The 25631-nt window shown below is 39.9% G+C and overlaps 3 protein-coding genes across 3 annotated transcripts; 2 read left to right on the plus strand and 1 right to left on the minus strand.

The window, feature by feature from the left end:
• Positions 1-414: 414 nt before the first annotated feature.
• dnt (tyrosine-protein kinase Dnt) lies at positions 415-15517 on the minus strand. The gene is made up of 4 exons (XM_030385829.2): positions 14998-15517; positions 1571-2750; positions 1191-1487; positions 415-1100 (listed from the first exon to the last, which is right to left on the minus strand). The coding sequence occupies exons 1-4, from the start codon at positions 15170-15172 to the stop codon at positions 989-991; spliced, it is 1764 nt and encodes a 587-aa protein (XP_030241689.1). The 5' UTR covers positions 15173-15517; the 3' UTR covers positions 415-988.
• A 2298-nt stretch (positions 15518-17815) lies between these two features.
• On the plus strand, positions 17816-18509 carry LOC115563209 (uncharacterized). The gene is made up of 2 exons (XM_030385830.2): positions 17816-18003; positions 18062-18509. Exons 1-2 carry the CDS (start codon positions 17842-17844, stop codon positions 18428-18430), a joined length of 531 nt encoding a protein of 176 aa, XP_030241690.1. The 5' UTR covers positions 17816-17841; the 3' UTR covers positions 18431-18509.
• A 2408-nt stretch (positions 18510-20917) lies between these two features.
• On the plus strand, positions 20918-21802 carry LOC149091941 (uncharacterized). The gene is made up of 2 exons (XM_089258384.1): positions 20918-21213; positions 21269-21802. The coding sequence occupies exons 1-2, from the start codon at positions 21076-21078 to the stop codon at positions 21785-21787; spliced, it is 657 nt and encodes a 218-aa protein (XP_089114510.1). The 5' UTR covers positions 20918-21075; the 3' UTR covers positions 21788-21802.
• The last annotated feature ends 3829 nt before the right edge of the window (positions 21803-25631 follow it).

Consider the following 25631-nt stretch of genomic DNA (forward strand, 5'->3'; position numbering starts at 1 on the left):
TTATCCTCTTATCCCAAAAACATTGTCATGTAAAATTAAAATTTATGGCTAATTTGTGTGACCGAAACAGTCTCTCGCTCTCCTCTCACTCCCTCTTGCTCTATCTCTCTCTATTTTTTCATTGTATTTTTCTCAGCTGGTTTCTCTTGGTATTTTGGGCTGGAGTTCCGTCTCTTATCTGATGCCCAATTTCCAAGTCAGGCCATAAATTTTCACAGTTTTTCGCTGGAATATGGAAAGCAGATGACTCAGCGCTAATGGGCTTATCGGGCATAATACCCAGTGTATTGCTAAGCCGATTTAGTAAAACTCGCTTTGTTTAAAATTTTTGGAATTATGGTTTTAGCTCTTTATTTATTTGTATATATCCGTATTTGCAATCGTATTCGTATTCAATTTTTACCCTTGTTATTAAATTTTCCAAAAAATCTTTGTATATTGATTTTCACTAGATTTTATTGTGCAGTGTTTTATAAATATGTGCTTTACATTATCGTAGTCATATGTATATACTTTAAAACTTATCGATCTAACATACATCATTGTATAGATAAATATCACTATATTTGATTTCGGTTCAAGGTTCTTTAGCTACACTTATCTTAAGTAAATGCTCGGAGATTGCAGAAAAGCCTGGCCAATCTCAATATGTAAGTCGCATACATATCTCTGATTATGTATATGTATGTGTAGTTGTGTGTGTGTGTGTGTGTGTGTGTGTATGTGCGGGTATTTGAGTCTTTCGTGAATGAAACTAATCAAGAACTTAGAACGTAAATCGTGTTACGATATAAACTATATACAAAAACCGACCATGAGACTCTAAGCATAAGATTTGGCAATATAACAACGTTTACATAGACTAACTGGACTTTCGGCTAACTATGGTAAGATTATGAGGAATTCGAGGACCGTCGCTGCGCTGCATTATGGACTAGCCACGCCCTTTACAAGTGCGCGCTCCTAACGCCCCAAAGGCGACGGCCGCCTAGACATAGCGCGTAATCTGTGAATAGAAATCAGATAGGCAGGACTGCAGCTGCGCAAAGGTTGGACGTTCACCGGGAAGCAGAGCCCAGCAGTAGGCCATGATGGTAAATCTGTAAAGAGAGAAAGAGAGAGGGAGAAAGATATGGAAAGAGAGATAAGCTATACTGTATAAAGTTAGGGCTTTGACGTTGTCTACTTACAGCTCATCAGGGCAATTGAAAGGCTGAGCCAGGCGGTACCCGTCCTTCAGGTAGTGCTCCATTTCGAAGGGATCCACCTCGGCGTAGGGCTGCTTGGCCGATGTGCAGAGCTCCCACATGAGCACACCGAAGGCCCAGGAGTCACTCGCCTCGGAGAACTGCTTGTGCTGCAGTGCCTCCAGCGACATCCACTTGATGGGCCGGTTCTCGCTGTCGCCCAGGCAATTGTAGTCCGAGGGGAAGAGATCGCGCGATAGCGAGCTGTCGGATAGCTTCACGCGCAGCTGATCGTCAATACTAAGAGGGGCAGAGGGAGACACAAGAAATACACACGTAAAGATCACTTCATCAGGAGAGATCTTCGACTCTTTTCTACTCACACGCAGTTCCGAGCGGCGATGTCCTTGTGCACCACACCATGGCTGTGCAAATGGTCCAGAGCCATGGAGAGCTGGGAGGCCATCATCACAATCTGGATGGTGGTGACGGTGCGTGCGCAGGCGGGATCCAGCAGGAAGAGCTTCAGGTTGCGTGTGTTGTTCACGGCGGGGTACAGGACAAACGGCGTTGTGTGGTCCTCAATGGAGACGCCCAGGACGGAGAGTATGCCGGGATGGGAGGCGCCGTAGAGCAGCATGCCCTCCTGCAGCAGCAGCAGCACCTGCATCTGGCTGGCGTGCTGGGCCACCGTCTTGACGAGCACGTCCTGGCTGTCGTTGTAGGTGCCGCGATAGACGCGCCCGAAGGTTCCCTCCTGCAGCAGGCTGGAGAGCCGCACGCGACAGCGCTCCACGGTCAGCTCGGAGATGCGACGATGCAGCTCCTCCGGCTGCTGCTGCTGCTCCACGCACACCGCTACCTTCCGGGGCAGGGACGAGGCATGCGCCGGCCCGATCAGCGAGGGCGTCATGTAGGCGGCGGAGCCCATGGACGACTGGCACGGCGGCTGCGTGTTCAGTCGCTGGAAGCTGGAGGTGCGCATCGGCTGGCCGCCGTGCTGATGGTGCTGCCGCTTGGCCGCCGCGCCGCGCACACAGTACGCAATCACGAGGAGTACGCAAACGGCGCTCATGGCCACCGTGACGCCCACCACCAGGGTGATGAGGCCCGTGGGCGGCGGCAGCACTGTTTCCAGCAGCTGTGGGTCATCCACATCGTGGCCCGCCGTCTGCAGCTGCTCCTCGTCGCTGTCAGTGAGCAAACAGATCTTCTTGCGCCGGAATACCAAGTGGGTGACATTATTCAGAGCACGATTCAGCATCACCTCCATGCTGATGGTCACATCCACCTCCGCCGCGCGCACTCCGCTGCACCTCAGCGCCACCGCCCACGTTTGAATGTGCGTCGGAATCTCGCCAATGTGCGACACATTCAGCGCCGGCCGCGGCAGCACCTCCTGGTCGGAGCTAACCACGTTCAGGCTGTACGGCAGCGGCCGCCCCGCCAGCGACTGCCACGTGAAGCTCACGTCCCGCACATTCGCCGGCACCGGCACAATGAAATTGAGCGCATAGTTGTTGATATGGCCCTCGCGCACATAGTAAACCTCAGCCGAGACGCCTACAATATGAGAGCAGCATAAAGACGGTCGATTAGTATCAGCATTACGAACAAAGCGGTTGATATCAGATAATAGTGCCATATCAGGCAATGTGAGGAATGTGCGTTATATGGTAACCAATTGCGGATTGTCGTGAGATAATATATGAAGAAAAGACTTGTGTCTGATTGATACATACTTAAAATATATACAATATAGTCTATAAGCCTGCGATGCACAGAAAGCAAGTTTAAGAGTTCTTCATAATCAGTTCGTTCCGTATCTGTTACAAACATTTACACTAGACCTAGAAAATCTCGACTTTGGCCTAGGCTTGATAAGAAATTGCGCAACTACAGATTATGCGATTGCTAATGTTTTAATCAAGTTGAATTTCAACTCTCTCTTGCTCTCTCTATATACATATATTTATTTTTATATACACCTGATGCTGACGGGTTTAATAAATGAGATAGGAGAGATTGGTTTGAGTTTCTCTCTTGAATGAGAGCTGTGCGTGGTATATTGATAATAACATGCGTTAAGAATTATTGATAAAGATAAAGAGTCTTACAATTCAAATACAAATTTCAGTCAGCTATCATCTCTTATATGAGTGAACTAAAACTGAGCAGTTAACACAATATACATATATATGTTTTATAATGTATGTGAGCAACTAATTGTTAACCTCCAGGCTATTGTAAAAAAAAAAATCCTGATTTTATAGTTTATTACATTTTGGAAATTTACAAAGTAATATAAAGTAATCTTTCATTTATTTCAGATTTTTAATATGTTACTCTTTCATATTGTATATTTTTTTTTTATTTATTTAAAATTTGTATTTATTTCATTTGAATTTTTTTTATTTATTTATTTTTAATATCATTACTCTTTGAATAGCGTTTGAGTGGCGGTTGGAGTAGAAACAGGGGATATTAGAGTAGAGAGATGAATGAGATATAAAATAAAAGACCTCATTCAAAATATGTATTGAATTTCCCTGAATTGAACTGATTTAAAGGATATTCTATTAGCTGGATAGCACATTTTCTACAGAGAGATACGCATACTATACCAAGGTATGTCATTTTCTTTTGTGGCTCTTCGCTTGTGGAAAGGCATTGTAAAATTAAGGGATTTCCTATTTTATTTACAAACTCATAATCAAGGCGTAAAATACGTTGAAAAAGTCTAATTGGTTTGCTGGGTTTCAGTTCTGCGAAAACCACATTCCCCTGCCAAATACCACACTGACCATCAAGTGGCTTGATAACCCAACCTTAAATTGACAAGGAAAAGCTCGTGCGATTCGCAAGACCGCAAGCCACATTGAACTAGTTCATTTAAGCAGCGAACCATTCGCATCACGTGCAGCAATCGACAAATTTATGGAAACGAACTCATGCACTTAACATGTAAATTTATCTAGATGCACTCAATGCGCCCGGATTTCCAGAGCGACAGAGACAGAGAGAACGAACGACGATGAGGGATGGAGATGGATGGAGGCCGACTACGTATTTTGTATAAATAAACATGCGCGACCGAGTTTAGGGAATTCCTCGAAACTATTTTCGAGTTTATCAGTATCTGCATCTGCAACCGTAGCTGTTTCTCTATTTGTATCTGTATCTGTATCTGTATCTGTATCTGTACATGCATGTGCATCTGTATCTGTATGTGAGTCTAACAAAAACAAGTCGTGTCGCCAGGCCGCAGATTCTGATTCAGTTTCAGTTATTAAGGCGAAGCCGCAACGGGCAAAAAAGGTAAGAAGACAAACAGAAATGAGCCATGACCATGTCTGAGATATGTTCTTTAGCTCGTGATTGTTCTTGCTCCTCTCCCTCTCTCTTTATCTCCCTCTTACTATTTCTTTCATTTCCATTTGTATTGTTGTAGTTATGATTCTACATTTTGTTGGGTTTATTTGCGGTTTGACCAAAAACAAAATCGAGTTAATGAACCATCTAGAGACCCCTGCCAGCAATTGCCAACTCATTTTCGTTTCTTTTGCTTGTTTATGCTAATGATTATCTGGAAGAAGTTCAGGTAGTCCCAAAGAGATTACAAGTAGTTCAAATGATAAGCAGAGACCACACACACGAGAACTCACTGAGTTCCATCTGATAATTGTTTAGCAAGTTTTTCTCCACTTATATTCGTCCATTTAATTGCTGCTACCTCTATATTACCTCTATATTAGTCTCAATTATAGCAGAGTGCGGACAAATGAACTATTTCAATTTTAGGCCATTTTTCAGAATGCCTAACGATCTATACGTAATGCAATTATTTCTATCATTAATTAGTGAATCGTGCTTAGCTGCCCTTTATTGTATCTATACAATCTTTTATCGTACTTCTTTATCCACTGAACTAGATGATACTTTACCTATTTATTATTTCAAATTATGAGCAGAGACCACACATGAGAACTCACGTAGTTTTATCTGATGATTGCTTAGCATTTAGTTTCATACTCTTAATTAATGTCAATAAGTCTTAATTTCATTAGTGTGCACACAACTGAACTAGTTCAATTTTAACAGGGAACTACTGAGAAGAATTGTCCATTACATAATAATATATAGAATGCAATTATTAGTATTATTTACCAGTGAATCATGCCTAACTACACTTTATTGCATGTATACATATATTAAATCTTTTGAACCATTGAACTAGTTCAGCTAGTTTACTTATTCATTGAATTGAACTAGAATTGAAAAACTCTCAGCTGTCAATAGCATAAATATAAAATATGTCAGGGTAAATTTACATAGTTGATAGAGTTAAACAATTCTGTGGAAATACCCAAATATATTTCACTGCGGGCCTTCACTTTGGTGCATTCAACTCTGTGCCCAGCAGGCGGCAGGCGGCAGTCGTTGGAGCCGCGGAAAAGCACAGGAAATAATTTAGGAAAAATGGAAAAGTGGAGTGCAGAGAGTGCGGAGAGCGGGGCACACACTTCCTTTGACAACTGGCAATAACAATAAAAATCAGTGAGCATGTAGGTTGACATAGACATAGACATAGACATCGAGCATAGAGCATAACAGAGGGCAGACCGAGAACTGGCTGGCTCGGAGCGCGCCGAATGTCTCAACTAGGCGGCGACGAAGTCGCGTATAAATTGTGTCAGCCAGAGATACGCTGGCCCACAGTAGGTGGCAGCACTAGGGACAGAGTCGGCGAGGCTGCGAGGCTGTGAGGCTGAGGCAGACAGCCATGTCGCGTCGTTGCGACTTCCTCTTGAATGTGCAACATGTTGCACACTCTCTGCATGTGTGCGTGTGTGTGTGACAAATTCCTCGCTAGCATTTTAAAAATAGCGCCCATGACTTAATCAAATGCAATGCCCCGCAGGCCGATCGGCCGCACGCTTCCATTGACCCTTTCGACGGTGACTCTGACTGTGTGAGGCAGCTCCATCTCTATGGAGTGAGCGAGTGGCATGCAGCACTAGCTGCAGTTCACAGGTTCATGTGAAAGCTAGAGCTTGCCTCTTACGGCCCGCCGAACGGTTGAGGCTGTCTTCAAGTGGCGTCGTCTACCTTCATGTCACGAGCAAATGTCACTCGCATGCGCTTGCCTCGACGGCTCTTGAACTTTTTTAACCTTTGTGTGCGCCATGTTCATAACTAGCTTTGCCGGGGCGTGCCTAGAGCTACAGTTGTAGCAACAGCAACAACGGCAGCAGGAGCAGCAGCAGGAGCCGGAGGAGGAACCACAGCGCGCAGGCAGGCAGGAGCCATTGGTACCATATCCGTATCGTATGTCGAATTTTTCAGAGCGTGCAGTCATGACGATGTTGTTGTTGTTGTTGTTGTCGCTGATGTTATTGTTATGGCTAAACCTATTGCTGCTGTTGTTTGGCAGTATTTTTTAATAGCTTTGCTACCGAACCGTGAGTCGTGACCATTGTGCAGCCAATGCGCTGGAGGACTGCTCTCGCTGGGGCAGAAAGGAACTAAATCGAAACTAGACAACGACAACAACGACAACCAAGACACTCAAAAATGTGTTTTCCATTTTCTTGTAATTAGCGTTGCAACTCGTGAGCTCGATATACACAAATGTCGACTGGCAGCAGGCTTAGACTGAGCCCAGCTCAGACTGCAGTTGCTTCATTTGTCAACTGCCTCTTGGCCCGTTGCCAACTTGGAGCTTAGAGCCGATCGAATTGCAATTGCTGATAAATGATGCGCACGCTTCGCATTAAGCCGACTAACCTCCTGGCTAATATGTCACACACTTGGCCAAAGCGAAATATAAATAATACAAATGGTCTGCTGTTGCCCGGTGACAGCGGCTCGGTTTTAGTCCACCCTAATGTGACTGGGCCAGATATGTATATCGCTTACAGGCTAACAGCCACGCCTCGCCACGCCCCGCCACGCCCTGCCTCCCGAAAGTAAAACGCCTATCACATGTCAACATTTAACATGAGTTTTTGAGCTTTGCCAGGCGACGTATCTTTGGCTCTAACGCTAGAATGTATCTGTATCTGTATCTGTATACGTATCCATGTAGCCTCTGTGGATGCTGCTGTTGCTGCAAGTCGTGCCCGTTGCTGTCTCTCACGTCGTTATGATAAATGATGCGCCTTTTGTTCTTCACGTTGTTGCTTGTTGTTTTTCCTAATATTTTACTGAGTTTTTTGTTTTTTTTTTTTTTTTCGTTTGTATTTCTGCTGTTTTTGGGGTTTATTCCGCTTTTGGAGCCGCGGCCGCATCGTTCTCGTTTCTGGTTACTCGTTTACGGCTTTGATTGTAACAAATTTGTGCCAGGCTAAATTAGCCATGTTTTTTCTGTGTTCTTTTATTATTATTTTTGTATTGTATTGTTTTTCGTTTTGGCCGGCGCATGGCGGCAGCCTCTTCAGTCAGTTGGCGGGCAACCATTTGGCACAGATTTTACTTTTAGCTCTCGGCCCGCAAATTGGCTTAAATTAATCATTCAAATTTCTTGCCTGACGCTTTGACTAGCTGACAAAAGTTTATGGCTCAGCCAGTGTGTTGGCCAAAAATCAATAGTAATTAACCTTAATCGCTTCTACACGCTTCTACCGCCACAGTTTGACTGCCCTGAGAAGCTGCCATCGACCGTTGGCCATCATCAAATGCGGGAGAGTCTAACGGGCCTCAGAGGTGCAGCGGATGCTGAGAGATCCCAGCCGTCAATCTCAGCTCGTTCATCGTTTTGTGTCGGCACAAAGAACTGGAACTAGAGCTGGGAAAGAAACTCTGCATGACACTTGACCTGTGGCTCAGAGACCTTAACATGTCTTAAGTCTTGCTTGACATTTTCCATAGCAAAATATCATAAAAATAAATAAATAAAAGAAAATGTATTTCTCCATTTAATATATTTCATCTTAAAGCTCACTGTAACAAGTGAGGCAAGGTTTTAAACTCTTTTATTTGCAGCTAACATCTAAATTTGTTTTTTATTATTTGATATTAAATTGTTAAATCAATTCGCAGCAATTAAACAACAACCCAATGTTTATTTAAATGAATTGAATGGAAAAAACCTTAAATCGTCGCGGTTTTATTATTTATGAAAAGCTTTTTGGCTATGAAACCTGAAAAAATATATAATCCAGTAATTTATAGTGAAGATTTTGCAAAATAAAATTTATTATTTGCAACTGTAAAAGCCAGGTTTGCTTGTTTCTAGTTTACTTAAAACTTAAGGCAGATTCATGCCATTTAAGAGACTTCGAAGAATAGATCAGGAAAAGTAATATTTAGATTAAGCAAAACAAGATATACGTTGGTTATCTTGGTTAGAGTAACGATATATGTATGGAAGCCAGGTCAACAAATCAAACAATTTCACATAATCTTTGCAGCCCTGTTAATATAGCCTTATACACACATAAATGTAGTACATCTATTTAGACCTCACCTATTCATGATCACACGAATTATGTATGTCTTGGGAAAGCAAGCAACTAACGCCCATTTCTCACAGCTGAAAGAGAGCAAAAACAATGCAGGCTTTCATATGCGAGCTATATGCATAGGCATACAAATGTATACACATATGTGTATATATAACATATATATATTCATTCGCGAGCTGATTTTCAGTTGGTTTACATGCAGGGCCGTCGCATTTGCCTGCTGCCAAATTCCCACAGTGCATGGCCCAAATATAAACAGAGAGCTCAATAAACATGACAACAGATACGGATGCAGCTGCAAAGGCATGTTGTCTGTGTGCGATGGATACATGGTGCTGCTCCCCCGCCCCCTCACCCACTCGTTCTTGCGGCTCCATGTTGCCATGTTGCAGTTGCAGTTGCAGTTGCAGTTGCAGTTGCTGCTGCAGTCAGTGCAATTGTTGCTTACGCGCGTATTCGCAATTGTCATTCACTCGCCTCCATCAACGCCATAAAATCGACAGCGAACGAGGCTAAAATTTCATTCGCAGCTCCTTGTTGTTTAATGTAAATATGATTATTCCTTTTTGTGCTACATATATATGTATATATATACATATACACATATATTTTTATATATGTGGAGCGCAACGAGGCAGCCGGGCAAACAATGCAAGTTATTTATTATTGACATGCAGCGTTCGTGCCGCCCAGAGGGTTTATCAGTTGACAGTTGTAAGTTGTTGCCTCTGTGCAGTGGCACTGATAACCACAGCCCCGCCCCCTCCTCCTTCTGCTCCATGGCTGGCTAAGCCCTGCACAATTGACAGAGTCAATGGGGTAGAGAGTTACGCATGCTTTAAGCCCTTGACTTGTAAGCGTCGCCATCCAGTTTGGCGCGTTTCTCGTTTATTTGATTCGAATTGATTCCAATCCCCTCCCCCCTCCCCCCTAGCAAACGGTTTATGTGATGTTCATTTATTCAAATGCAGGTTTATTTTGTGTGGGCTCGGCTTAGACAAGTTTACGCCGGTTTTTGGCCAAAACAACTACAGCAGATACATGGCAGAGAGTTTGGTACAGAGTAGGAGAGAGACCCAGAGAGAGAGAGGTGTATAATTGGAGAACTAAAGGAAGAATAAAAGGAACCAAAAATGAGAGTGTGATAATGAAAAACCAAGCGGCAAGAAGAGAATGTGAAGTAATACGAAAATAAAAGAGAGTGACAGGGAAGAGTGGGAAACGGATATTTTGATAGAGTGAGAAACCGCTACAGAAAAAGTAAGAGAAGAAAAGAGTGCTACAGAGACAGAGACAGAGAGAGAGAAAAGCGTGAAAGAAAACAAAACAGAAGAAAAGTGAACTACAAACAAAGGTGACAAAGAGAAAGAGAGAGGAGAAAGATGATAGCGGAAAAAGAGAAGCGAGAGAAACATTGTAAGAGCAACATTGGGCGATCGAGCAAAAGATATGATGACAGATGGAGAAGGTAAGAAGGACGAAAGAAATAGAGAGAGAGTAGAAAATGAGATGACAGAGAGAGAGAGAGCAGATGACCGGAGATGGAGCAATATGAAAATCGATAGGACATGAGAGAGAGAGAAGCTATACTAAATGAAAACAACAAAAGAAAAGAGTTTTAATCAGGAAACAAAGACAGGGAGAGAGATAAAGAGGTAGCTACAGTAAGATACGACAGCAGAGGTGATAGATTGAATGAGATACCTCTAAGCCAAATTTATGATGTCTTCTGGCCAACACGACAGGGCTAACACATTGCCCGTTGAGAGAGAGAGATAGATGGAGATGGCAATACCAAGAAGAGCAAACAAGTTAAAGATCTCAATGTCAGCTAGTAACACTCGACTCTGTGACACTGTGTGACCTGTCAGTCGCCCATCAAACTGTAATCGATAACGAATTCGAGGCCACAACTAAAAGCACAAAACAGAAAAACAAATGAAGTCCCCGAATGGGACGACATGTAGACCCTCGCCAAGGGCGACTAATCTGTTCGCTTCACTGATCGCAAGTCAAGTGAACAGCAGCGAGATAGATGCTTATCAATTCTGATTTAATTAATAGCTCACATTACCATCAGCGGATGTGAATAGAAAAATGAATCAAAATACGCAAAAGTCAAATGTTTTCAATCGAATATCAAATATACATAGAAATAATTAAGAAGAGTATTTGGAATATAGCAATAAAATTATTGTTAGATGTATATATACATAAAAGTATTTTTTTTTAATTTATATATACATATATATTTATATTATTTTACATTATATGTATACATATTTCTATGAAACTTATGCTATAAGCAAAATCAATGAATGCTAGAAAACGATTTCTTAATATTCTTTTTGAATTCTTTTTCGTACTTTCTTGAATGAACTCGAGTGAATCATCTTGAGATTTTGTTCATGCCTCAGTGCCATTTCGATTGGGAACTAGGTGAATATTATGGCTGCTGTTTTGGCACCTGCTGAAAGATATGGCCCAGCAGACGAGCCGCTAATTGTCTCACATCATAGCAAAGGGCTGGGCATGATTACAATGCGCGTCGAGTCGAGTCCAGTCGAGTAGCTTATCGCACTTCTATATAGCTTCATTAGCTAACGGCTGATGGCTAATGGTTAATGAAGCTGATTATGCGCGCAGCTCGATGGTTCTTTTAGCCTTGTGCTTGCCAGCAGACAAACCAATTAAAATATAGATCATGCCACAAGCTGCAGCAACAGAAGAGAAAGAGAAGGAGAAACAGACAGCAACGAGTAAGGCGAACTGGCAACGGCTCAGCGCAAACCGTTAAGACAACTTTGGCCCCCAGAGAACGCGAACACGAATGCGGTTCGTGGAAGGCATTTAGCACAACAAGTCCAAGCAGATGGAGAAGCTGTTGCCAACGCTATCGGCAGCCAAGATCTTGGCAAGCAAAGCGCAGAACAAGCCATAAACCCAAGACACGAGACTCGAGTGTCGAGTGTCGAGAGTCGATAATGTAGCGCTTCTTCTTGCATGCTTGTTATGGCCAGGCGGACAACTGGATGCTGGCAGATACTCCGGTTACCTAGGAGGTGCTAAATGTGGCCACAGTAGCACCAAACAGCTGCCGTCTTTGTGTATCTCTCAGATACCCGAGGCTCGCCTGCCTCATAAGCTGCTCAGACTTATAGCACTTATGCAAAGCGTATTTATTGGATATTGGAAATTGGCCAAAAGCGTATAGTTTTTTTTTTTGTATTTAAGCCACGTCTCGTTTCAGGGCGAAGGGGGCACATTCGTCTGGGCTTAATTTATTTAACACAGTTGGTGGTAAATTCAACACATTCGTGCTATTGTTATCTTTTGTGCTGCTGATTCGCAAACGATTTTTAGCTTATTGTTGATCATTGTTGTTGTTGTTGTCATGGATGTTTAGCAGCTGCTCCCCAATCGATCATTGCGCCAACTCAAACTGTGGGCGTGACTCTGTAGGCGTGTCGCTATTAACACCAGCAACAAGCGAACATGCAACGCATCATTGGGAATCAGTTGGAACTGAACTGAAGGAGAGAATAGAGGGAAAGAGAGCCGGAGGAAGAGTGAAAGAGAAAAAAGTAGAGTGGGAAAGAAGAAATAATGGGGGAGAGAGACTGAGGGAGACATAGACGTTGAGTACTAGATTGAAAGAAAGAAGAGAAATAGATAAAAGTGAGGAGAGAAATATCACGAGACAAGGAAGGAAAGAGAATAAGACATCCATACAAATACAAAGAAAGAGGAACAAATCGATGAGTGTAGAGAAAGAGAGACAGAGAATAAGGAAAAGCTTGAGAAATAGGGATTAAAATAAGCAAAACAATGAAAATCTTGCAATCTGCAACTGTATGTTGACTAAGAAAGAGATAGAAAGTGCGAGAGACAGAGATAGAGTGAGTTAAAGAGAGCGAGAGAGAGAGAGAGAGAATGAAAGAGACAGAGAGACTGTGGGCTTGAAAAGCTTACTATCTGCAGGGCTTGACATACAATGAACTTTACAATGCGGCCTCATTAACATGCATTGTAAGCTCTAAAATCTATGATTAACTCACATACAACAACAACAACAAATAGGCCATTAAATTAAAGCAAAGCACCCAAAAAATTAACACCGAACAATGGGCACATAAAAATCATTTGAGATAGACAAAGAAAATTCCGAAGCGTTAAAGTCGTAAAAAGAAAAAACTTGTCAATAGGAAAAACTACGAGAATTGTCGAAAACGTTCAAAATAAAATGGCATTAAAATTCAATTTAAATCAAATGCCCCGGCCAAAAGGCATTTTAAAATGTAGCGCGTGTCACAGCAGCAAAGCAAATCACATAAAACTTATTCGGGGAGTTGTGGGCAGGGAAATAAAAAATATATTACTCAACTGACAGACAGAGCCAGCCAGATCGATCGGATCGTGTATACCCGGCCCGGCTCTGGCCGATTATATTTCATATGCCCGCTTTTATGACTAAAGGCTTAAAAAATGAAACCGAAGCAACTGTCGGCTCTCTGCGGGGATGAGTCTCCCGTTGTTTAATCATAAAAAATGCAATGGGAAAATATAAATAAAAAATCAAAATTAAAATTTGTTATATGTATACAAGTCTGGAATGGGCTTCAACTGGGCTTTGGCCAACGCCTTTTTGCCAAAAGCCTCACAAATCAAATGCAAATTATGCTGCTTAATTGATTTATGGCGCAGCGCTTCTCTTTATTGCACGCATATATCAAAAGAGAGGGGAAAACAGAGGCAGAAAACGCGAGAGGGGCAGAGCATTTGTCCAGTCTGCAAACTTTTCAGCTTAGTCTTAATTAGTCGCCCAGTTGCTTAAGCTGCAGCCAAATGGCCGAATGGGCGAACACGGAATGCGCTTACTCTAGCGCCCACTGCGGCCACGGACCCCACACCCAACTGTTCGCCATCCAAATCCAAATCCCAATCCAAATCCAAACACACGATATTTTGCATATTTGATTTCACGCCCCAAAATTCAAAATGCATACGCAAATTATGCGCATCGTCGTTGTCGTCGTTGTCGTCGTCGTCGTCGTCGTCGTCGTCGTCAGTGGCAGAAAAAAATGCAGCTCCCACACATGGCAAGTGGAAAAAAAACTCTATGCAAACTTAACAAGCAGGCAGCAGCCAAGCAACAACAGCACCAGCAACAACAGGCGAGGCCCATGCAGTGGGCGGGCAGCAGTTGTTGACTTGCCAAAAATACGAGTGCCAAAGCAAGCGACAGGCGTCGCACAGTGGGCTCAGGCACACGAGCATAAGGCCAAAACACAATGAGTAATAACCGATGTGATATATTGTATATGGAATACAGGCGTATCTTACACACAATATATAAATATTAAATATAATTATATATAATATATATCTATTCAAAACATATAGGTTATGTATCAACACCATGACATTACCCTGAGATCACAAATTATATGGAATGTTTTATATATTCACATATATGTATATATAACATATATTTCCTTCTTGCCCACTGTGCGCACCAGCACGACTAGCCCAAGCACACACACGCACAGCTGACGAAGATGCCTGTGTTCTGGCTGCTTTCTCCCTCTCCGTTTGCGTTTGCGGCTGCTCCAAGTCACGTTTTTCCTTGCCTTTGCCTTCGCCTTCGCCTTCCAGTGTTTCAGCAGTCGTTGCAGTTGTTGTTGCTTCCTTTGCGTTGTCATCTCGTTTGCGTGTCTCTTATATGTGCATATGTATTTATATATATGTGTGTCTGTTTGTTTTTTTTTGTATTGGAATTTCAATTCCCAGAAATATTCAAAAATATTCTCTGGCAGTGAAATAAATTTAATGCTGCTTGTAAATTGTTGTTGCTGTTGTTGTTGTTGTTGATGCTTCTTTTTACGAAGCGTAAAATTTCTTAACGAACCAACTGAAAGTTATGTATGTACATAGAAGAAACCGTTTTGTTGTTGTTGCTGTTGCTTTTGCATTTACTTTTGCTTGTTGTTTGTTTATTTGTTTAACTGTTTAACAACACCTGCAGCGGCATGCGTAGCTGAGAAAGAGAACGCTCGAGCATAAGAGAAAGAGTGAGAGAGAGAATGAGAAAGAACGAGAGGAGTGAGCGAGGGTCTAAAATTAATCCAAAGCAAACAAATCAACATATTTTCAAAAAGCATTTCAGTTTCTGTTTCCAGTGAATGAAAATTGTTGAAAACTAAAGCTGCCGCATAATTGGTTGACACAAATGGAACGTCACTAATTGCTCAATTGCTTTGCACTATTGTTATTGTTGTCGTTGAGGTGGAGAAATCAATAACAAAGGGCGCGACTTAATGGGTAAACTTCGGAAGAGAACTCACCAAGCAATCGCATCACCTCCTCTGGATTCAGAAACACGTTCAAATGCGCTGCGACGCCGCTGCCGCCGTTTAGTTGCAGCAGCGCAGCTAGCGCAAGCAAAGCGAGCACCATTTTGTTGTTATTTGATTTTGTTACGTTCGATGTGATTTCACGGCCTTTCATTGGCATTTTCATTCAATATATTGTAGTTTTCCGCTAGTTTTTGCACATTTATCCACGCACACAAATTCGTAAACAATCGAGATAGCGAACGCGATGGCAAAGCACACGCGCAGAGAAAACAGCGAACAGAGAACAGCGCAGTGGAATAACAGGGATGCCGCACACGCAACCGAAAAAAGAACCAAATAGTCAGCACCTGAGTGGCTAAAGCATTTTAGCACTTGGCACACAATATTAACTAATTATTAAACACAAATTCGCACACAACTTTAGTCTGTTTTCTCGTTTTTTGTTCAGCATTTACCGGCCGCAACATCCACACGCTTCAACACAAAAATCATGAATAACAGGCCTGTTAATGCAAAATTTCCCAGCTAACAGAGATATCTACATAAAATGTTAATTGTGTGCTAGCAGACTGTTAAAACAGCTGTTTTTTCTTTGGCGGGCAGCAGTTAAACACGAATGTAACTTCACCTTAAGAGAAAATGTGTATATCATTATTCTCATAAAATTGATAGCCTGCAAATAAATAATTGTAAAACGTGTGGCTATGGCAGTTTTCATTTTTATTTAAGATAAACATTTAATTTCGAAAATGATGGACCCCGTTTTGATACTGTTAACTGTTGCAGCAAAACAGTACATCACTCTGTTATCGCCCGTTCGTTTTAACAGTGTGGAGGCGAACAAGAGAAAACGAGAGAATACCAAATAACGTGCGCCATCTGGTGTTAAACATTTTTCAACTCACACTCGTTATAGAGCGTAGTACAGTTTTCTGAAAGTAGGGGCAAATGGACAGGTCTGTGGATTCTGTTTACCGATGATTTATAATATATGTATGTGTATTTGAACGGGTAAGAATTCTCAATCGAATTAAGCATCGGCAAACAAATTTATTGCTTACACCACATATATGTGTATAATTGATTAGATGAGACTAGTTTCCTCTCAAGATAAGAAGATTTATTATTGACACTAGAAACTGACTCGATCATTCTGATTGATTATTTACTAAACGGAATTATATACATGAAATCAAATTATTCCTGTCTAGTACTCGTAACATAAACTTTTTTTATTAAAAATATGTAATACATGTATTGAGGTAACGACTTTTGCTTATGTATGAAATTCCTAAGCGTGTTTATCATTTAAAAACTAATAAACAAATATGATGTGTTACCTGATTTGCGCCACTTTAAATTATAGACAATACAATTTTAAGTTATTTTATCAGAAGTCCAAACTCTCATTAACAAATTTGTAATTCGAAAACCTTCGCCGAAACGTTTTAATTAATCTCTTATTATATTCATAAATTACCATTTTATTGTCTTATACATTACATTCGCATGGGCATTATCTTAATTGTCTAGGCGATTCATTTATTTAAATGTATGTACATATACTGTATATGTATATGCATATATACATGAAAATATATGTATGTATATATACATATATATGTAGTCTGGCATTGTAAGCGGTGATTAAAACTTCCGCTCGAATTCTTTGTGAAGTCCATCATATTAATTCTTTATAAATTCTATATACATTATCAATAACATAACAATTTCAAAACATAGAAATAAACTGAAATAGAATAAACTAAATAAAATATAAAAATTTAATTTAATAATTCAAATTAATATCGAATAATATTGTTATATATGTATGCTTTATATTAATAATTTTTATATTTCATACAAATACTATTATACTACTTTATATATATATATATGTATATATATATATATATATATATATATACAGAGTATAAATTTTTGTAGCTTTTAGTTGTTCCATATACAATTTGAATAAGTTAGATTGAATAGAACTATTTACATTTATATAAATTCCTTAAAATATATACAAATAATGATTATATTTAATTCTACAAAAGTTCCGTACTCATGTATAATTTAAATATGAACTCCATGAAAATATATTCTTTATCAATTTTATACAATATAAATTTTAGATTATCACTTTCCATGGTGACCTCATATACATATACATATATGCTCTTCCCCCTCTATTAGTATTTTTGCTGTATTTTTGCTATTAGTATTTACGCTGCAGACGGGAGTAACTGACTCTATAATACTCATTCCCCTACATCTACACCCTTTTATGAATATGACGAATTATAGGAATTATGAAACGGTATCTCAGAAACCATGTTAGTTGAAAATTGAAATATTTACTCGCTTTGAGAACAGAACGATACGGCAGCTATATATACATATGTGCCCATTGGGGGCGTAGCAAATCAAGGCATCCCTAATCAAGGGTGTGACAAGTTAGCAAATTGTGATGGAAGAGATGTGAATGAGTATTCTGCAGTCGATAATACTCGATAGTAATGTTCTGACTTTTTTAATACAAGAATATTTGCTTATGTTTAAAATTCCGTATCAGCTCGAATGGGTCGTACAAAATTCCAGTTGGAATATCACAAAATTATATGTGTGTGATAGAGAAAGAGAGAATGAATAATTGAGTGAGAGCGAATGAGTGCTGCTCACTCAGCACTTAGAGCGCAATACCAAGTAGATTGATTAGAGAAAGAGAGAATAAGAGAGAGAGAGACAGCTTGTAGGTGAGAAGGAGATAGCACTTTCCCTGTGTGTTATCAGGCCCGTTAGTTGGCCTACAGTTCGCTATAGACCGCAATGCCAAATAGATGGTATAGATTGGGAGGCCGATGGACGGCTCTCTGGCTGAGCATTGGACTGCTACTAGGGCTGCAGCTGGCGTATGGAATGCGCTGCAAGGTGCCCTACGAGAAGGTGCAGAACGATTACTGCTACTTCATAGCCGACGAAGAGCCGCTGGTGAGTAGCTGCAGATCCTCGCTCTAGCTCTGGCTAACTGAGTCCGCTATCCGTTCAGGCCAGCTCGTTCAGCAACTTCTGCTACCAGGACAAGCGTACGTCGCGCGTTTGCCTCGACAGCGACGCCGAGATGCGCGTCCTGGCCGAGCACCTCTATGCGAGTGGCTACCGGAATGGCACCCGCTTCTGGAGCGCCGGCCATCGCTGGCCCGGAGACCTGCAATTCTATTGGAACTACTTCGGGCGGGCCCGCAGCATCAACTACACTAACTGGCTGGCGGGCGAGCCCACCTCGGGCATGGGCCGCAATTGCGTGCTGCTCACGCTCCAGGCTGGCGAGCTCTTCATGTCCACCGAGTCCTGCTACACTCGAGCCGTCGACATCTGCGAGCAGCTGCTCAGCAATGAGCCCACCGTTATGCACTGACGAGCACCCTTCCCACAACAATCTCGTACGTTTTATTTCACACATACATTTACATATACAAGATAGATAGATAGACTAAAACAGGCTAATATTTAAAAAAAAAATTGCTGGAATAGTAGGCTAGATTACAAATTATGTAAAAAAACGCACTAAAAGTAACAAATATTTCTTTATTGAATAAATATCATATTGGATAAATATAGAAATAAAACAAGTAAGAGAGCTCTAGTCGAGACTACTCGTCTAGGAGATACCCTGATAATAATAATAATAATTAATAATTATTAATAATAATCTAATAATTCTGCACTTCTTTTATGCACGCACACATACATAGACATGCATCCACACTCACGCTTGGGCTGATTTGCAGTGTGGGTCATATTATGAGGATTTACGTGTTAAACATTTGCTTTTGTAGATACAATCTTAACGAAACTTTCAAAGCATAATCATATGGTAAACATGTGCGTACATTCCAAAAAATCTTTAAATTACAAAATCTGGGTATTCATCATATGTATATACACAATAAATCTGAAATCTCCAAGTCTAATAGTATTCCAATGCGGCTCAAAAAACAAAATCAATTTTATGATTATTCTCGATAAAAGGTTATGGGATGAGTTATCAAAAAAAATATGATGAATTTGTACTGCGCTTACACGAGTATGCATACAAAATAGCTCTAATATCTTCTGAGATCTCGGCGTCCATACCGACAGACGGACAGGGTTATATCGACTCAACTTTTCGTCCTGATCAAGAATATATATACTTTATGGGGCTGCGCTGATTTCTTCTGTCTGTTACATACTTTTTCACAAAAACATTATACCCTGATTTCCCATTTTCAATGGGTTCAGGGAATAAAAAATGATGGATATATTATGCCCAAGGCAGTAATATCGTGCAGTATGAAGTATTATATGAACTTCAACAAATACCAGGTGTACCCTAGGTAGTTTTGCTAATATGCTAGCCTTGTGGCTATTTTCAAATTGGCTTTCAAATATGCTTGATATAAACTGAAATTGGCTGAATTGGCAACACTGATTTGTAGGGTATAACACAAATACATATACATATGTATATCTCATCTGACAAACTAACAAATGCATATCTCTCTTATCTCATATAAGTACATGTATTTACAATAATATATGTATTTCCATGTTTATTTATAGGTGCAAGTAAGACATCGAATTTCAAATGATATACATTCAAGCTATAAACACTTAAGACCCAACATACCTTTGATCGACATCGGTTTACCGAAAAGAGTGAATATTTATCGTAAAATAGATAATAATAATAATAATCTATGTTTATTTGAGTTACAGTGAGTTGGAAGAATTAATAGCAAGTATGTATAAACAGTAGCCTCACAACAAGTGAAATTGCTACAAGAATATAAATTATTCAAATGTTTTGTTAATTTAGAGTGTTGTAAACTTTACTTTTAAGTATTCCATTTATTCATTAAATATCCATTTTAATGTCAAGCCTAGACTCTGCAAAGATCAGCTGAATGCTGGATATCATCACCTACAGCCATTATATCTTCAAGCAGAATGGGAATGAAGTGGTGCAGACTTCACAACCCATGGCACTTTCTTGTACGTTCTGCAACGCAGAAGCTCACATAAAAACAGAAAAAGCATCGGCCAAGCTCTGCGACATTAACTTTGCAACTATGTATATAGGCACCATTCCGAAATCCAGAGTCTTCCGTAGGCAGAGATCCGGAAATAGAGGTAAAGCTGTCAACATGGCCTGTGCGTACTTTCTGTCTTTCGTTCAGGGTATCTCCCAGTCGAGCAGTCTTTCAATAATAATTAGCACACACACACGCACACACACAAACACAAGCACACACACACGCATATACAGGCGATTGCGCTTAGGATGCGCTGCAGTGTTGGCGATATTATGAGAACTTATTTGTTGAATAATTTAATTTCTAGACGTACGATCGTAATGAAACTTTCAGAACGTAATCATAATGTTGATATGTATGTGTGTACCGAAGCATAAGTCTCTAGTATTTGATACACGACTTTTACAAAGATGAGGGTGAGGGGGTGGATTTAAGGGTGGGGGGTAAATTTTAACAAAAACCTAAATTGTATAAAATGCATCTTAATATACATTTTGAATTTGGAGACTCTAGCTTGAAAGATGTAGGAGATATAATTGTTTAAGTGATCTTCGATAAGGGTTTTAGTATCGAAATGAGTTATTGATTTTTAGTGATACCTCTGACTAGAGTGATACCACTGGTCAGTGGTGCTACACTCGATATTTTGCTGAATTTTATTATGTCAGACTATCGATAGTCGAAAATTCTATCAAGGTATCGCCCTTTTAGAAAACCGATTGTGGTCGTAGCACTGGTCAATGAGTAATACCACTTTGCCATATTGATGGATTTGCAGCACTACTGGTTAGTGGTCACAGTTACACGTCTGCATCAAGACCAAAGTTGCCGTTTTTTCCGGAGCAAACAAAACTAGAACAACCAAAAATTTGTGCTATGCAGCCAAACATCACTAATTTCTTGGTTGTAAAATAATTTTGGCATCTTCCCCCCGTTTTTCAATTTTTTCCGCAGCCGGACTTTTGAAAAAGTCAGAGTGATCACGATGCTTGCTATGGAAAACAAAGGACTTCAGATGTGTATGTGCTTAATACTATGTACAAGAAGTTTAGTTGAGTGCGTGAGCCTGCATGCATTTGATGAAGTGGGAGAGTTTGCGTACTACATAGGAAAGGAGAACAATGTGCGGATCTCGGAGAGCCCAGTATAAACAACGATAATAATACCTATACTTTTAGGCATCAGTGATATTCGATTGGTTTGATGCCCGCCACGAATGTCGTTCAAACGGCGGGCAACTCGTGTCTGTTGTCTCGGAGACGCAAATGAATGATCTGCAGGAGTACATAATCGATCGGGGATACGCGAACGGAAGCAAATTTTACACATCGGGCCACAGCTTCCTCAGTCCAGAGCCTTTCAAATGGGATGCACTGCAGGAGTCAGTCGACTACAGCAAATGGCTGCCAGGCGATGGCCCAAAAGACAGAAGTTTTCTGAGTCTACAGCTGATCAATTCGGAGCTCTTCATGGTCACATTATTGGACTTCAATGAGTACTACATATGCGAATATGAGACACGGCAGCAGAAGACATGCAGGATCCTTAGAAACCCGAATTTTTATTTTTATTTGATGGCAATTATTCTTGTAATTATATTAGCCCTAAAATTATTATTTCTATTTAGGAATTCAACAAGTAAGAAGGCTCTAGTCGAGACGGCTCGACTAGGAGATACCCTGAAGCCTTTAATCTGATAATCATTCTATACTTATTTTATACACATATACATACAGCGACTGCGCTTGCGTCGCGCTGCAGTGTGGCCAATATTATGAATATTTATTTGTTGAATAATTTTATTTCTAGATGTACAATTTTCATGAATCTCTCAGAACGTAATCATAATTTTCAAATGTATGTACATTCCAAAGCACAAGTCTCTAGTGCTTGAAATGCGTTTGGGGGGAAGAGTCCATTCGGGATAAGACTGAGTGAAAATATTACTGACGCACACAACCTGATTAGATTATTAGATTAGATCATGAACTTATCATATCTGAGTGGAGGAAAATAACCGTTTTATTGTATTGTATTGTATTGAAATATGACGGTGCAATTCCAAATTATTGCCCAATAACAGGAAACACTAAATACTACGAAAGTTACTGAGTATATTGGATTTTTTTTTTTTCAATTTTGCACGTGAGCTAATGTTATGATTCTATAAAGATTGATGAAAAACGCTTCAACGGATATATGTATATATGTACATACATATGTCCACCCACAGGGGGCGTGGCAAACCGCAAAAGCTTATACATATGTATATAGAATAAGTACAATAGCTAGAAGCTTCAAATTTGGATAGTTAAGTTATTTGTAACCTCCTCTATCGATGACCCAAAAATAATTTGTACGTCTCTTTAGGCATACCGAAAAATAATTAATTTTTTTTCACATTTTTGGAGCGTAAGCATTAAAATTTTGAAGTTAGCCCGTTCTAATAACTGAATTTTCTACAGTATTAGAGCTAAACTTAGCTGCTAAGCTGCTAATGGGTTGTGAATGAGTACTCCGCAATCAGTAAACCCCGACTGCATCCTCGTTTCCCATTTTCAATGGGTTCAGCGTATAATAATTATTATGAAACACGCATCGTATTAACTTGGCTAATCTTTTCAGAGTGACAATAAATGACGTTGATTGGGCATTTACAAATCCACCTAATGAATACATTTTCTCTAGGAATTTAAAAAAGTTTTCAGTGGTATTTTAGTATATTTACTACAGGACAGGGAAATTTAGTATACCTTTAGTGTAAATATTTTACAATGTATATGTAAATACGTTTATTTTTTGTTTTTAAATATATCGAAGTTGAACTTTTTCACAGTATTAAATAGACTTGTTTATTAGTTTGATTCTGATAGAGTCTTTATCATTCGTAATTTCATTAATTGGTGCAATATATAATATTTATAATACTATAATAATTTATAATCCTTATAAAATCATAATATTTATGTGTCTGATGATAACTGCTCAATAATGTGGAAGTTATATGCCAGTAAATCTTCATTTCTTTATCAACTACCTAATCAAAGAGCATTGATAAATTTAATACTTTGAACCCATTAAAAATGGGGAATGGGAGGGAGTGCATGCAATTCTATAAAATACTCATGAGCCTATATTTAATATTCGGGAGCTCTAGCTCTAATATATTAGGTTTCAAAAAGGTTTCTAATCGATACCCTACAGACGTGAGAAGTTATTGATTTTTGCAAGGCAAACAAACGAAACTCCGTCTCTAGCTCTTATAGCTTCTGAGATCGACGCGTTCATTCATGCGGATAGACGGACAGACGGATGGACGGACAGACAGACGAATAGGGCTAAACTGACTCAGCTCGTCGCCCTAATCAGGAATATTTATACCGTAGTAGGTCTGCTACGCCTCTTTTTCTTGTTATTAAATATATTTTCACTATATACCCTGACTTCGCACTTTCGATCGTTAGTTCCGATCATTAGTTCATACACGCATGCCATTGAATGTTTCTTGGGCTGGACGAACACTTAGATATACAGAAAAACAGCCGGACTGGGCTATATTGATCCTGCTCAATAACATATGATATTTATTCGATATACCATATACGCATATGCCACTAACAAGACAACACACAGAAGGGAAGACATGGGTTCTTGCTGCGAAGAAATTTCAATTTTCGTGAGCTGCTGCTTGTGCTCACATGCATACACACATATACACATTTGAGAGAGCAGAGAGCATCGAAAAAGAGAGAGAGAGCAAGTGAAACATTGAGCATAGAGGGATTTTTTGTTCAACATTTGACCATCTCGGTCGAGCGCGTGAAGCGAAATGATTGTGCTTTCGTATAGTGCCACAAGTCAGAATGAATCAACAGACTTTTCATCTGCATTTACGCACTATAGTTTTCACTATCTAGCTTCTCAATTGCAAACATTGAACTCATTTTGCACAAATTAGTTTAACACACGCTTTAACTAATAAATCGAGTCACATGCAGAGGTTTATTAGAGACTAAAAATACAAGAACTTAAAGCATAAACGAAAGAATGTCCGTTACAATTAACAGAACCTAACATGAGATTAATGTTAGCAAGAGAGATAGACATTCAGCGGTACATACAGTGGCTCACACCTTATTTCGTGCAGCAGCATAGTACAACTTTGAAATCGTATTCCCGCTAAACCAGTAAAGATATTCAAAAAAGTTAAATGAGGTTTTATTTATTGGTTATTCATTATGTATTAACACTTTCAATTATTTTTATATTATAATTTTATATGCAGGCCCAACCATGCAACAGCCACTGCCATAGGTCATATTTGGTTTTAGGTGCAGATCTTGGAGCTCAGTATTTGGTGGGCGCCAGGCAGATTGCTTCCAATCCGACCCATATATATGCACATGAGTCGAAATTTAATATATTTGCGTCGGATGGGTCCAATATGATTGCCGCTAAGCACATACTGAGCTCAAAGATCAGCACCTAAAATCAAATATGAGCTATGGCAGTGGCTGTTGCATGGTTGGGCCTGCAGGTCGGGTTTGGGAGTTGGATACTTAGTTTTCATTGATGGTAATATGAACAATAACATGTACCTATCCTTTTTGAAGAAGAATTTGCTCCAAAATGCAGAAGAACTGGGTCTAGAAGGGCGATCCCGATTGCATCAGGCAAATGACCAAAACAATAAACCGGGTATTGACCAGTCCTGGCTGATCTGGAACAGTCCAAATGTGGTAAATCCGCTGGCCCAGTGGTCATACCTGAACGTTATAGAAAATTTGTGGGCAAAATTGGGCGTGGCCATTCGGAAATGGTCAATATTCAATAAAAATGACCTCAAAACGGCCGTGTTGGAGGATTGGCCAAAAATCTCCAGTGGAATCACCCGAAAATGAGTAAACTCGATGGAATCACTATTCAAGGAGGTGATTAAACAAAAATGAGTTAAAATATTATCATAATTACAGAATTTTTGGACAATAAAGTCATTGAAAGTGAAGTGCACGAAATAAGCTGTGACATGGAAAAGGGCTGTTTTTTTAGTTTTCTTTAGTTTTAAAACTTATTAATTATAATATAAAAATAATTGAAAGTGTTAATACATAATGAATAATCAATAAATAGAACCTCATTTAAATTTTTTGGATATCTTTACTGGTTTAGCGGGAATACGGTTTCAAAGTTGTACTATGCTGCTGCACGAAATAAGGTGTGAGCCACTGTATGTATGTACATAATTTTAACAATAATCTATGGGCTCAATACATTTTCAGAAAACTAGTGTACCCTGAATTCCCGAAACAGGAGAAATGACAAACTTACCTTTGGGCGACAAAAAGGCGAGTTCATGTAGTACAGATCGAAATTAAAGTATTCATGATTTGATGTGTATGTGTTGGTTAAATATTTTACGCAGGTAGCAAAATGAACATACGCTTCGCCGCTCTATACTTGTACTAGCTAGTGAAAAGATTGCTAAAGTCAAACAATTTAGAGCAGCAAAACAACCGATAGGGTTTACGCTCCACGATTGAG

This window comes from Drosophila navojoa, chromosome 3 (assembly GCF_054131105.1).
Source record: "Drosophila navojoa isolate 15081-1374.11 chromosome 3, UAZ_NAV_1.0, whole genome shotgun sequence".
Lineage (NCBI taxonomy): Eukaryota > Metazoa > Arthropoda > Insecta > Diptera > Drosophilidae > Drosophila > Drosophila navojoa.

What these genes read in the sequence shown, in the direction of transcription:
- dnt (XM_030385829.2), bottom strand. Translation starts at nt 15,172, where the DNA reads ATGAAAATGCCAATGAAAGGCCGTGAAATCACATCGAACGTAACAAAA. An exon ending in GGAGGTGATGCGATTGCTTG is followed by an intron (nt 2,751 to 14,997) that starts GTGAGTTCTCTT and finishes CTCATATTGTAG; the next exon opens with GCGTCTCGGCTGAGGTTTAC. An exon ending in TTCAATTGCCCTGATGAGCT is followed by an intron (nt 1,101 to 1,190) that starts GTAAGTAGACAA and finishes CTCTCTTTACAG; the next exon opens with ATTTACCATCATGGCCTACT.
- LOC115563209 (XM_030385830.2), top strand. Translation starts at nt 17,842, where the DNA reads ATGCCAAATAGATGGTATAGATTGGGAGGCCGATGGACGGCTCTCTGG. An exon ending in TAGCCGACGAAGAGCCGCTG is followed by an intron (nt 18,004 to 18,061) that starts GTGAGTAGCTGC and finishes CTATCCGTTCAG; the next exon opens with GCCAGCTCGTTCAGCAACTT.
- LOC149091941 (XM_089258384.1), top strand. Translation starts at nt 21,076, where the DNA reads ATGCTTGCTATGGAAAACAAAGGACTTCAGATGTGTATGTGCTTAATA. An exon ending in ACATAGGAAAGGAGAACAAT is followed by an intron (nt 21,214 to 21,268) that starts GTGCGGATCTCG and finishes CTATACTTTTAG; the next exon opens with GCATCAGTGATATTCGATTG.